Source organism: Candoia aspera, chromosome 7 (genome assembly GCF_035149785.1).
Source record: "Candoia aspera isolate rCanAsp1 chromosome 7, rCanAsp1.hap2, whole genome shotgun sequence".
NCBI lineage: Eukaryota > Metazoa > Chordata > Lepidosauria > Squamata > Boidae > Candoia > Candoia aspera.
Genome location: NC_086159.1, coordinates 20,132,189 through 20,146,622, shown reverse-complemented (window position 1 = coordinate 20,146,622; position 14,434 = coordinate 20,132,189). Strand labels below are relative to the sequence as shown.

Sequence of the window (14,434 nt, the reverse complement as noted above, 5' to 3'; positions counted from 1 at the left end):
CAAGCTGCGAATAAAGATTTCCCGCTAAAACCTAATTTAAAACTACATTCCCTTAGCTAGTGCCCTTTCCCACGAAGCATGTCACTCCCCCTCCTATCCAGATGGTATTCCTGTCATATCTCAACCCCGCATCCTTGATGTGCTCCATAGCCATAACAACCCATTTCACACTCCAACTTCACACACCCCTCCCATCTGGCAACATGAGAGAATGACACGATGGGAGATGCCCCAATAAGGGTTTCTGTGAAACCTTTGATCGGGGGAATCTGACAGTCCCTAGAATTGGGAGATCTGTATAATTATAGGCCAATTTCTACTATTCCTTACGTGATCATGAATGTGATAGCCTTGCAGCTCCAGACACATCTGAATTATATTGATTATATGGACCCATTTTAATTGGGCTATTGTGGTGGAATGTCTCCCTGAGGAGGGGGATGATGAGATGAGATGAGATCAGGGTGGGGAGAAGAGAGCGCATTTCAGGCTGATAAACATTCTCGCAGTCTGTACTCCTTGGAGAGTGGGGAAGGGCTGAGGAAGAAAGTTAGACTAGTGCTGCCCTAGATTTCCTAAGAGGATTTTTCTCTCTAGCTCAGTTAAGAAGCCTTTAGTCTAGCAAGATTCTGTGTATGGTAGAGAATAATAAATGAACTAGAGTTGCATCTGACTCAGCATGGTTCTCCTTGTTGATTACCCTGACAGCTGTAGGATATAGTACTAAAATTGTTTTGATCATCTTGCTGGATGAACTATGCCACAATCTGGATGGGGCAAGTGTGGCCTTGCAAGTTCTGGTAGATTAGACTAGAAACTAATCCTACTGAACCTGAGATCAAAGAAACTGGGAATAATTAGCTTTGAGGAGGCTGGAGAGGTTAAACTCAAAAGTCCCTTCTATGATAAGACACCACAAAAAGCTCTAAGTTTGGTTCATGCTGTCTCTGCGCACAGTCTGATAAAGCACGTGTTTCATTTTGGCTTCCTGTTGGCTGCAACTTGCGGCCAGTCCTGCTAATTGCATCATGCTAACTGCACACGTGAGAAACAGCTTGTAAGTATTTTAAATAAATAAATGAAGCCAAAGAAGCCACGTTCAGTCCCAGCCTTTATCTTTCAAGTTTATATACCCACCTATCTCACATCTATGACTCTTATGATCTATATGGGCAGATCATGATTTATTTAGCACGACGTGACTGTGGTTGGTTCCATTAACCCCCAAAGTTAGAGCAAAGGGAAATACCTAAACTACCCCCATTCTCAATTATACGGGGAAAATAAATCTGAAAGAACTAAAACCTTCACAAAGAAGAGCAGTGATTTTTGGATGGACGGAGGGGGGGAGAGCGAGAGAGCACAATCTCCCATCACCACCCACGATGCGCCACTGTATAAACAGGCCGAACCCAGCAACGGTTAAGGGCGGGTCGCAACTCGAACTTCCGGTGAAAACGGAAGCCGCCAGTGATCTCGTTTTTCTACGGGCCTAAAGCCCTTCTACCCAATGGCATCTCTATGGCGAACCGCCTTCCCCATGGGTAAATGCAATACCGGAAGCACCTGCAAGTCACGTGACGATTCGGACGCGTGACTTTTTTGCATTCTGGGGCTGCGTGCTGCGCTTTCGCGTCCGCTGGAAAGCAAGCGAGTGAGTAGAATCTGAGCTACGCAACCGGCTGGTCGGTGGGTCGGTGGCTGGGTGCATGGCGACATCTTCGTAATATTGCTTGCATTTTCCTATACCAGCATCCCGGTTATATTACAGGGCTTGCCTCCATTGAGTCCAAACGAGCTTCCCGAGTAGGTGTAAACATAATCCTCAAAATTGGGTGCCATCCTGATAGGTGGGATTACAAAGCCTATCATGCCCAGCCGGCATGCTGGGTTGAACATGTCCAGAGGGAGCAAGGGCACGGAATAGACCACGTGGTCACGAGGGAAAAGAATCCGCCGGGAGGCTTCGCATTTTTTCTCCTCTCTCTAAAACACGTGGGCATTAATTCCACCGAGGCACAGCAGATACGCAGTTTGATTTCCTGAGTATTTATTGGAAAGCGAGTTTCCCTGAGCCCGAGGGGCTTGATTTCGCAAGTCCCCTGGCTTTGCTCGGTACTTTGTAATCCCTCCCCATCAAAAAGCTCCCGTCTCCAGCTCGGCTAGAAATCTGTGGCTTTCTCTTCTTGGTGCAGCTCCTGTGCGGGCAGAGCTGATACCTCGATGCTCTTTGGCCGACTTCGATCTTGCACGGGGCTAGATAGGTAGATAGACTCCTCTGTAAGGAGGCTTTATTACCAATTCTGATTTTGGTCTTTAAAATGGATTTTTTTGTAAGATATAAGTGAGCATATAACTTTGTAATTTTTTATAATATATCACTGAGAGCATATCGGTTGGAGCAAGCTGAGAATTTATACTCTGCTACATGACTTTGCCCACTGTGGTTTATTCACCTGTGGCTGGGCTGTAACGTAACCCATCTGAGTTATAAACCATGATTGATAGCATAGTGTGATGCCAGAGATAAAGTGGATGAAGTGGAAGCCAAACAAACCATATTATGGCTTAGAACAATGCATGAGCTCAGCTAATGATTGGTGTTAAATTAACTCTTATCTCTTCCCCCACCTCAAATATATGGAATTTGACATGATGCATGTTTCTTGGTGAGCTACTCCTTTCTTTTTTTGACTTCTTGTTTCTTTTGCCTTGTGTTCTATTTTTGCATCTGAGTATCTGTTTTTTTAAAATGAGATGCAGAATTGAAAGCCAGGCAGGGAGGTCCAGCTGGGAAGATTGCTGCTGCAGTGAATAAATTGTATTCTGCCAAGTAGTTCTGAATCAGGTGCAGCGTCCATTCAGGTATGCGCTGGAGTCTTATGTGCAATGCTATGTCTGCAGAAGGAAGTCTAAGGAACTGCACTGCTGCTTCAGTTTACTCCTCTCTCCATGGGCCATGCTGGTTGAAGCACTGGTTGAAGATGACAGGAGTACTGGTGTAGTACAACAGTAGGATTTGAGGTTATGGAAGTCTGAATCAATGACCCAGCATCTATGCTAACTCCCAGCATTAAACAGCATTAATTGGAAATGGGACTGTTTTAATCATTGCTTTGTCTTTCAGAACATCTTCAAAAGTAATCAACCAATGAAACAACAATGTTTCACAGGCCGCTGTTTCAGGTAAGCATGTTGTGCTTCAGGAGGCATGCTTTTATGAAGGACAACTATGTTTATTGTTTGTCATAGTATTGTTGGGCTTTATGTGTTGGACTTCCCTTCCCATCATCCTTACACAGTATGCCTAGTGGCTGGATGGATTTGGGGTTATGGAAATTATAGTCCGTGGGAAGAGGTTGGATTATGTCAGTCCTTCAGGGGAGTGCAGATCAAGAAACGGACTCCACAGGATGAGTAGAACTACAGTTTATTGACATAGTTTATAAGTGTTTTTCAAACTTGGCAACTTTTAAGATGTGTGGACTTCAACTCCTGCTGGCTGGAAAACTCTGGGAGTTGAAGTCCACACATTTTAAAGTTGCCAGATTTTAAAAACACTTGTCTGTAATAACAAACTTGCAAGCCTGAGTGTGCTTCTTATATCCCAGTGAATTAGGGAGGAGTCTGCCTGAGTTTCTTCCTAATATTCTTCCCTGGACTTAAGGAACCTTTTGGCCATATTTGCTTATATAACAGTTCTATCCTATTTCCCTCGAGGTCATCTCCCTGATTAACTATAGATTAGGACTTCTTTTAAAAGCCAGAGTATTTTTTTTTTAATGTGTGAGAAATGGACTTGTCAAAAATAAATTTGCATGTTGCTTGCATGATGCTCACTCCCCCTTCTGGCTCAGAGGAGTCGCATACTAAGCAAATAGCAATTTGAGAAAAAGTGGTAGTAATACCTACTGGCCATTTATATCTGGTTCTTTGCTAACTAGAAAACTGGCAAGTGGTAGTAAGGAGGAAGATGAGGAACACCAGTCACTAGGGATGGCAATAAGGAGGGAATAAACTTGGAGGCACAGGAATTAAGAGTAGCTTGCTCAGGTCCTCCCCCCACCTCTCCACAATCCAAACCTGGAGCCAGTGCAGCAAGTGGAAGAATTGAATTTGAAATAAATTGGTTCAAAAATGAAGAAGGAAAAGTTGGGGTAAGAAAGGAGAGCTATGTATCTTCCTATGGAATAAAATTCAGACCAGTAGATTGGTCTTGCCAAAGATATGTGTGTAGCTTGCAGTGACAGGTTCACACAATATTATAATGTGGTTTGTTTAGTTACTTGATGGCTTAGAATGGTGCATGAGCCCAGCCACTATGATTTGTAGGTCTTAGTGTATGGCTCAGTGTTATGAGTGAAGAAAGACTATATTGGGTTCTTCAACAAAGCAGGTGAAAATAAACTATGGCTTAACATTGGATGCAAACCTACCCAGTGTTTTCCCCTCTGTTGTGCACATATTACTTGAATTTCTATCAGATTAGTTTTCTGTAAGATTTTAATTGTCCATGTTTATTAAACAAAACAGAACAGTATCCTGCCTGCCTGCCTTCTGAAATTGCATAGCAATGGGGATCTGGTTGCTGGCTGAAGAATTTCCTCTTTCCTTATTACCTGAATAAGGGCACTTTAAGTTTTGGGGACAATATGGGTACAGCAGTGCCTAAAGCACCATTTTCCAATCTAGCTACCTATAGCAGACTCTTGCCTCTCCTGCCATTTCATAGGTTCACTGCCGAAGTCTGAGAACCCAGCTGAGAGCTGGCCTTTGATTAATCCTTATTTTTTGGTGCTAGTAAGTATATCAGAATGGATGATAGCTGCTAATATGGGGGAAAGGTGACAGTGATCAAGATTGTATCATTCCCCCTCCACCTGCCTATTTTTCCCAGTCAAGTACAGTTCACTCAGGAAATGTCCTTTTGCAGCCTTCTTTAACCGGTTGCCTTCCATATATGGTGGAATGGCAACTCTCAAAGTCAGAGGGGCCATGCTGGATGGGAACTGCAATCTGAATGTATCTGAATGTATCTGTTTAGTAAGCACTGCTCCATGGAATGATGCAGGCAATTCGAGTGGCTGCCCTTTGTATTGTCTTTCTCTAGGTGATGCGCCAATTTGTAAGGCACGAATCTGAGATCTCGATGACCCTAGAAAGATGTAAGTAGCTTCTCGGGACAAGGAATGGGGCCTGGCTTCTTAGGGTCACCTGGTGGCAGTGTGTCTTTAACGCATCCTTCTTTACCATCTGGTGCTGATGTTTTGTTTAGCTTTAAATCGTATCCAACTGCTGGGCCGAGTAGGACAGGATCCTGTCATGAGACAGATGGAAGGGAAAAACCCTGTCACAATTTTCAGCCTAGCCACCAATGAGATGTGGCGATCGGGAGACAGCGATGTGGTTCAAGGAGGTGAGTGTGTATGGCGGTAGCTCATTGACCATTTTGGCATTAAACTGAGTTATGCATGGGTCCAGTCTCCTTTGAGTCTGCACAGTGTCTGTTTTGTGATGTTGGTTAGTAATAATATGCATGAATTTATGCCCCTTTCCCTCCCTATGCCCCCCCAGAGAAAGTTTCTAAATTAGTGCTCCCTGGGGCCATTGTAGCAGGCAAGTAAGGAAAAAATATCCCTTTCTTTCAGTAGGGATATTTAAATGTCTTTTCCATTTTGGAAAGCTCCTAAAATAGGATTTCTCCTGGATTCCTGGCCTCAAAATTATATTTCTACCAATCACAAGCTCTTAGTTCTTAACTTTTAAAGACCTTTTCAGATACCCTCTCTCACTGCCATGACCTGCTGATGGTTCTCCAAATCTTGGAGTCTTGTAGAAATCAACTGATGGCTGGTGCATAAAGCTGCCCCTGATTGTATGGTGAAACTGTACGCCTGAATGTATTTGCATAGTATTTTTGTCCTAACAATTTAATCTTAAAGTAGGAGGACTTTAGATTTACTGAGAATATGATGACATAGGCAGATTTTTTTTTTTTCAGTTGAATCATTTTTCAAAAGGTGGGAAACACTTCAGGCCCCTGCAGATAGCTTAGCTTGCAGCCCACTTACTCAGTGAAAGAATGTAAAATGTAGTTTTGGTGATTTCTGCCACTGCCACTATTTGCTTCTGGGAAACTAATTAGGAAAGCCAACATTTTTCAGCTCGGAGGGGCTGCATTTTTTTCCTCTGTCCTCTTGATACTGTAGTGATGCCACTGGTTGTGCAAGACCAAATGTGTGCAGTCCTTGAGGTGGGGGAAGATTGGAAGGGAGGCTTAAGACCTTGAAACTTGAATAATCATGCCACCGAACTGCAGATACTCAGGAGCCGCAAAGTGGGATCTGGGACCATCTCTGCTATAGCCCATGCCCAGGAGAAATACAGGATCTTTGGATGTTGCTGAAAATCTTTTCTATGTTTCATATGACTTAGAGGATGTTACACAGAAGACCACATGGCACAGAGTCTCTGTATTCAGGCCGGGGCTGAGAGATTTAGCTTATCGGTTTGTGAAGAAAGGGTGAGTTGAACCCTTGAGATGCAGATGTGGGGTGAACTTTTCAACATTCAGCTGCTTCATTCCAATAAGAGCTTTTTTCTGGGGTTCCATGAATCATGTCTTGCCTAATGTTGTCTGGGAGAAGCTGGCCTTTGTCCAAACCCCAGTCATATGCCCAATGATAAAGAGACTCAAAGAATGTCTCTTACTTATTTTACACGTGCTATGGTATTTCTATGGTATTCTAGTCATTGGTACTGCTCTGTCTGCTGGAGCCAGACTTGCCCGGTTGTCTGGGGCAAAAATGAACAGTTAGCTTATGAGATGTATTTTCTGCTGACATTCCATAGTGCAAAGCTTGTCTCTGGTTGGGTGTGGTGGTAAGAGGGAACATTAGGCTGCAGCTGCCCACCATTTTTAAAAAAGCCCCTGGGGGAAAGGGAAGGAAGTGAGGGGATGCTAAGAGGGACATATGGTGTGTTGTGGGCCTGACAGGATTATTTTGGCAGCCCCTTGTGTCAAAAACAGCCTTGGCAATAATCTTTAAAATCTTTGTCTCTGATCTTCTGTAATTCATGTAATTAACTTACATATAAGCAGCATGCACTGATGACAGCAATTAAAATACTGATTTAATTACAAGGAAGTAATCTCACAGTTAAAGATGAAGGCAAAAGATTTACAAGATTTGAATTCTTATTTAGACCAGCAAGATATTTTAAATCAAATGCCTCAAATTTAGGAGAGCGCTAACCCTGGCATGTTTCAATGCATTCCCTACAGCTGTCCTTGAAGGAAAATCCCTCATTCTTTAAGACTGTGTCCTTGTCAATGGGAGCAATTGAAAATACAACCCATGTATAGTTGTGCTGCCCATTTTATAAAAGTGCACAGCTACATTTTTTATCCCTGATTAATCAAATTTCTAAGTCATTTGGGTTTGTGTTATATACAGTTTCTGTTAGCTGTTCAATATGATTCAGTTTCTTTGCATGTTGCCAAATTTTGTTTTATTGTATGTAAAACCTGCAACCAATCGTACTGTTTATTTGGTTATTGTTTTGTTTGTATTGAATTGTACTGTCTTTTGTTTTGTAAGTTTTAATGAGATTCTGGCCTTTGACTGTAATAAAGGACTGAGTGAAAGCCGAAGGCTGCAATTAATATGCCATTATCTGTCTGTTTGGCTCCTGACAGTGCTCGGATCTACGTGGAGGGGAAGATAGATTACGGCGAATATATAGATAAAAACAATGTGAGGCGGCAAGCCACAACTGTCATTGCAGGTAAAAAGTTTTGAATGCAAGAGCTAAAAGCGTAGAGGTGTGCTGCTGCATAGACTTCTGCATTGCTTCCCGCTGGGATTCTCCTGCTAAATTTACACAGGATTGGGCTGTACCTTGAATTCCTAGTTCGTCCACTAGATGTCTCTCCTGGACGCTCTTCCTAAAGAAGTTTAGATTAGGAGCATGAAGTCCTTAATGTGATGTTCCCTGGTCAGATGTCTTCTGAGGTGTGTTAAATTATAGCCCCCATCCTCTCCTGCCACCCTGGTCATGCTGGATTGGAGACTATGGAGGTGGAAGCCCAACATATCTGGTAGATACAGGATAAGCAAGATTGCTCCCAAAGCACTGATCACTTGAGAACCTTGGTGCACTTTTTGTCTCCTGGCAGAAGCTGAACAGGTGGTGTTTGCTTTATAAGGGAAAGTAAGCCGTGGCTGAAAGTTCAGATGCAGGCATGTAGCAGGAAATACTTGAATGTCTGCCTAGGCCACTGATTATAGCTTTTCTCCGAACTTCCTGCATTCTCTTTCTGCTAGGCTTAGTGTTACAAGAGAGTTTAAGAGCAGGGAAGGAGGAAGGAGAGGTTTAAAAAAATGTGGGTGGAGGAAAGAGTGAAAGAACGTCTCTTCGTTCATATATACTCTGTGCGTATATATATGTATATAATTTTTATTGAATTTTTTACAGAGTTAAAAGCTACAAAAAAGTAAAATAGAATATGAGAGGAAAAGATAGAAAAGTAGAGAAAGGGAACAAAGAAAAAAATATATAAAGAAGTGACTTCCGATCTTCTCTGCAGCACTTACTCTATTTCCACCCTCCCAAATTAAATAACATAATTCTTCCCATATACACCCCTTTTTAATCAATACATCTGGTTCATTTTTATCCATTGCTCAGCAAAAAGTCCATAATTGTAAGAGTGATTTTTGTTCCCTCACTTGAGTCGTTTCTGCAAACTCTGCCATCTTCATGATCCATTCCTCCATGAAAGCACATCTCTTCGAAGGAACTGGAGTAGATTAATCCAAAAATGACAATGGCGATGCTCTTTTATGCATCTTTCTAATGATGTAAAGTTGTGGTCGCGTTCTGGACTTTAAAAAGGGGGGGGAAATAAGGGGTAGAAAAAAAAGCATTGTATTGTTTTTCCAGTTGGTAGCAATGCTAACATGGAGCACTGTGAAAGTTGTACGGGTAGATTGCAGGAGATATTTAAATCCTGCTCCTCCAACCTGGTATTTTCCAGATGTGTTGAAGCATAATGCCCATCTCATTCTCAGCACCAAGCTGTCTGGAGTGACAGACCTTGCAATCTAACACATCTGGAAGGCAACAGGCTGGGGAAGCCTGAACTTAAACAACTGGTAACTAAGCTGTAATGTTTCCTGCTTGCTTGGAAACATAATATCTAGTTACTTTCGTTACTTGGTTCCATCTCCAACTTGAAATGGAACGCAAAGCTCTCTTGGCTTGCAAAGAGCAGAAATAAGAGAAGTACAGCAGTTAGCAAAGTTTAGAAATAGCGGATGTTAGTAATATTTATGCAGGTACCTTAAATACCTGCATAAATACTCTTAAATACTCTATTCCTGTCTAATGATAAATAGCTGTAGATATCAGATAGCTTTGAGAGTGATGAAGAGAGCCAGTTTGAACTAGTGGTTAAGGTGCTGGCCTAGAAACCAGGAGGCTTGCCTTAGGCATGAAAGCCGGCTGGGTGGCCTTGGGCCAGTCCCTCTCTCTCAGCCCAAGAGCCAATCAGGTGTGGTATGAGAGTTCTAGTCCCGCCTTAGGCATCAAAGCCGGCTGGGTGGCCTTGGGCCAGTCACACACACTCAACCAACTCACCACACAGGGTTGTATTAGCTATGCTCACTGCCTTGAGTTGACTCAATATAAAAAAAGGTAGGATAAAAATACAGTAACAAGCAACAAGAGGCAAATGGCTTTTATTGTAAACCGCCCAGAGTCCCCCTTTTTTTGGGGAGATGGGCAGTAATAGAAGTTTGGAAAATACATACATACATGGCTTACTTTTCTGTGAATAGATGTGGCTTAGTCCACTGATTTCCATGGACTTAGAAATACTTAATTCTGCCTAAAGGAGGCTGTAAGTAAAGGCAGGAGAAGAGGTGCTGCTTAAAGTTCATAGATCAGGCTGGAGGTTTCTCATGTGTGATTTAAGCCTACTTTAGTTTTTCTTATACCCCACCAGAGTTCTCTGGGCAGCCATAACATAAAGCAAGACTTAAAGTAAAACACACCGAGAATGAGTAGGCCGGGTTGTAATACTGAAGTATGCCATACTGTGCAAACCCAGATAATTGTGTGGTGGGTTTCCCCCCCCCCCCCCCCAGCAAGGCTTGGTACAAATTATGGCTTACTGTAATATGTGAATTCAGTTATATAATCTACAGTGGGATCTCAGCATAGAGTCTACCCCTCCCCCTCCAAACATCTCTTAATATCCCAGCAGGACAAAAGGGCTTTTTACAGATGGATTGATGCATTGCTAAGTGACAGCACCTAGCCATGCTTGGCTGATCTCAGAAAGCTAAATAGAGCCAGGTGAGTTTAGGATGTGGCTGGAAGATCACCAGGAAATCCCACAGCTAGAGGCTAAACCAGGAACTCCTAAATTCTTTGCCATCTCACCTCCCTTTAGTGTACACACCTCCCCTAAAAACCCAAACACCAAAATGAACACAAATGAAAAATGGAAACAATGCAATGAAATGTTGGGAAAGGTGGATTTATTATAGCAATGTAACTAAAAGGTTCTTCATGCCTCCCTTGGACTCTGTCTGCACCTCCCCAAGGGAGGTACACCTCACAGTTTGGGAAACCCTGTGGTAGACTGAGAAGTTCAAAGAATACTCTGGAAGAAGGAAATGGCAGACACTTCCACATTGTTGCCATGAACACATACATTAGGAGTAAGCTTGACTTGAAGAAGACTACATCTTTACTCCATTTATTTAAAGAGCACAAGGTGGCATACATTTTTCTCCCTGTAACAACAATTTCCACAATTACCTTTAAGTGTCTGTTCAAAGGCTGGTGGGCAAGAGAAGAGAAGGTCCCAATGAGCTTAGAGGTTGAGTGGGGACTGGAAGTTGGGACTTCTAAGTCTAATACCGTAATTACCATTACTTGACTGGCTCTTTTCTTAGATATCTTATAGTAACTAGCCTGCTGGATAGCTCTAAGCCGGGAGCTGATCCTCACTGCAAAAAGAACATAATAGTTACCAGAATATGGTTTCAGTTGTGGGTTTTATAATAGCACAGCTCACAGAACTTCTACTGCATGCTGATGAATTCAGGATTTCTTTTTAATTGGACCTCCCACCCCCTGCATTTAGTACTGAAGAATACAGGTAATCCTCACTTAATGACCACATTTGGGACCAGAATTTTCATTGCTAAGCAAAGCGGTCATTAAGCAAATCTGACCCGCTTTTATGACCTTTTTGCAGCAGTCATTAAGTGAATCACCACAGGCGTTAAGGGAATCATGTCCCCAATTGATTTTGCTTGCCAGAAGCCTTCAGGAAGGTCAAAAATGGCAATCACGTGACCACAGGACAGAGTGATGGTCATAAATGTGAACTGGTTGTTAAGCACCCAAATCATGACCACAGGGATGCTGTGACAGTCGTAAGTGTGAGAACCAGTCATAAGTCGGTTTTTTTCAGCACTGTCATAAGTCTGAACCATCACTAAATGAATGGTTGTTAAGTGAGAACTACCTGTACTTAATGTACTTTGAGCCTGGGCTGGATGGCTGACTAGACATAGCAAGATGATATGGTGCATGTCAAAGATTCCAGTATTCTCAAGTAAAAATTGTCTGCAAGGTAAGGTGGAAAAGATCAATCTGAAAAAAAGTCGCTGCTCACTAAATTCAGCAACCTATTTATGTATTGTGGTCTAGCTCAGCTCCTTGTGTCCCTATATTTTCAAATATGTGATTGTACCTCTTATTTTTTGCACTTTCAGATAACATTATTTTCCTGAGTGATGCTAAGGAAAATTTTCCTGAGTCGGCTTAAAGAAAAGGAATGAAGCAAATGGGTTTTGGACTGCGGGTTAAGCTGTTCATTTTTTTTGTAAGCTTTTCCTAATGCTATAATCATGTCTTTGTCATATACCCTGGTAAAAATAAGTTTTTGTACAAAGAGGGGGCCATTTCTTTATTTATGCAATTTCTTGCCCACTGCAATCCAGAAATTCTTAGCGAATTAAGATCATCATAATAAAACATCTACAGAACAATTACATAACAGTAAGCAGTTCTAAACAATTACACCACAGATGAAATCATTTTTAAAAAACAGCAAAAAGGAGTAAAAATAGATGAGGACATCTGTAAATTAAAGGCCCCTTAAACAGTTCTGTTTTTAATAATTTTCTGAATTTGGGTGTACTTTTTGCTTTGTTCAGGCTTTTGACATCTGTGTGTCTCACTTCCTCAGAAAAACCTTTTCATGGAGATGGGGGAGAGAGATGGGTTATTGTTTGGTTCTTTGTTTTGGCTGCTTTGCTCTGTAAGTGTGGTGTGATGAGAGAGAGAGTGTGGCCTTGCTGATTGGCCAGGCCCAGCGCCACATTGGATAGAGCACTGACGTGCCTTCCACTGGTGACATAACATCATTTCTATACACAAGATGGGTTCTTGGTGTGGGCCTCATGGTGAATTGAGAAGGGGTGTGATCTTGTAAGGGCGCTGCTGTTAGGACTCAAAAGTTTTCACTTTTCCAGCAAGCGTTTCTTGAACAAACCCTGTGTAAAACTTTGCACTGCTGTTTTAGTCCAGTGAAGCTACTTTCTGCAGAACTAGAGTCTGAGATGTAGGTCAAGACTGGATGCTGTGATTGAAAGTACGGGTTGTTGTTTATTCGTTTAGTGGCTTCCGACTCTTTGTGACTTCATGGACCAGCCCACGCCAGAGCTTCCTGTCGGTCGTCAACACCCCCAGCTCCCCCAGGGACGAGTCCGTCACCTCTAGAATATCATCCATCCATCTTGCCCTTGGTCGGCCCCTCTTCCTTTTGCCTTCCACTCTCCCTAGCATCAGCATCTTCTCCAGGGTGTCCTGTCTTCTCATTGTGTGGCCAAAGTATTTCAGTTTTGCCTTTAATATCATTCCCTCAAGTGAGCAGTCTGGCTTTATTTCTTGGAGGATGGACTGGTTTGATCTTCTTGCAGTCCAAGGCACTCTCAGAATTTTCCTCCAACACCACAGTTCAAAAGCATCGATCTTCCTTCTCTCAGCCTTCCTTATGGTCCAGCTCTCGCAGCCATATGTTCCTAAGGGGAACACCATTGCTTTAACTATGCAGTCCTTTGTTGTCAGCATGATGTCTCTGCTCTTAACTATTTTATCGAGATTTGTTATTGCTCTTCTCCCAAGGATTAAGCATCTTCTGATTTCCTGACTGCAGTCAGCATCTGCAGTAATCTTTGCACCTAGGAATACAAAGTCTTTCACTGCTTCTACATTTTCTCCCTCTATCTGCCAGTTCTCAATCAAGCTGGTTGCCATAATCTTGGTTTTTTTGAGGTTTAGCTGCAAGCCAGCTTTTGCACTTTCTTCTGGAAGTACGGGTAGTCCTCACTTAACAACCACAATTGGGACTGGCATTTTGGTTAAGTGAAGCAATCATTAAGTGAATTCAACCAGATTTTGCAACTGTTTTTGCAGCGATCGTTAAGTGAATCGCCGTGGGGGTTAAGTGACCCACATGGTTGTTAAGCAAATCACGTGGTTCCCCGTTGATTTCACTTGCCGGAAGCTGGCTGGGAAGGTTGAAAACAGTGATCACATGACTGCAGGATGCTGTGACAGTCACAAGTGTAAGGACTGGTCACGAGTCAGCTTTCCCAGCACCGTCATAAGTCTGAGCCATCACTAAATGAATCATCATTAAGCGAGGACTACCTGTAGCTGTCTAAGATGCTACTGCCTGGCTTCCATCCTTTTGTTCAGCTCTGAGCAATTTATGGCTGCATGTGGCTCCCAGAACCTACGATGTACCACGGCAATTCGGCTTGTTTCTTTTTTTTAATAAGCACGCCCACTAGACCTGCTAAATATCTAATAGGCTTAATATACTTATTTTGCTAAAATACACACTCCTTTGCAAAAACTGGTGAGCGTCATCACCATAGAATACCCTACCTGGGGTGTCTTAAGGCTTTTCGAAAGAACTAAAGAAAATCCACCAACACAAAGGCTCAGCTGCAGAAAGCTTGTTCGGCTCCTTTTTCACCTGAAAGTGATAAGGACTGAAGGAGTGTCCCTCTGCACTGTGCTAGCCTCTCTCAAACACAGGTGGGGGACTCGGGTGGTGGTTACACCTGCAGTACATTTTGGGAGAGGGGGCTTCAGGTTGGAAAAGAGCCAGAATGCTGGAATTGGATTGGGGATATTCAAGTTCAAATCCCCACTCAATCAAGGAGCTTACTGGAGAACCTTGGACCAGTCATCGATCCATTTGGATTGTTGTGGGGCAAAATAAATAAGTAAACTAAAACTTGCCCTGCTGCTATGTGAGAGCGACTGAAGTTATAGCCCATACTTTTGCCCAAACAGGCTTTGAAATTGTAGTGCTTTTAGGACCCAACATGTCCCAAGA

At 42.7% G+C, this 14,434-nt stretch overlaps 1 protein-coding gene across 2 annotated transcripts; it reads left to right on the top strand.

The window, feature by feature from the left end:
• The first annotated feature begins 1,623 nt into the window (after positions 1 to 1,623).
• Positions 1,624 to 11,974, top strand: SSBP1 (single stranded DNA binding protein 1). 2 transcript variants are annotated; one of them, XM_063308530.1, is made up of 7 exons: positions 1,624 to 1,665; positions 3,131 to 3,186; positions 5,111 to 5,165; positions 5,276 to 5,416; positions 6,436 to 6,523; positions 7,700 to 7,788; positions 11,796 to 11,974. In XM_063308530.1, the coding sequence occupies exons 2-7, from the start codon at positions 3,163 to 3,165 to the stop codon at positions 11,846 to 11,848; spliced, it is 450 nt and encodes a 149-aa protein (XP_063164600.1). In that variant the 5' UTR covers positions 1,624 to 1,665; positions 3,131 to 3,162; the 3' UTR covers positions 11,849 to 11,974. The 2 variants fall into 2 exon arrangements, with proteins under 2 accessions (XP_063164600.1, XP_063164599.1); XM_063308529.1 differs by lacking the exon at positions 1,624 to 1,665 and having other exon boundaries at positions 3,122 to 3,186.
• Positions 11,975 to 14,434: the final 2,460 nt, after the last annotated feature.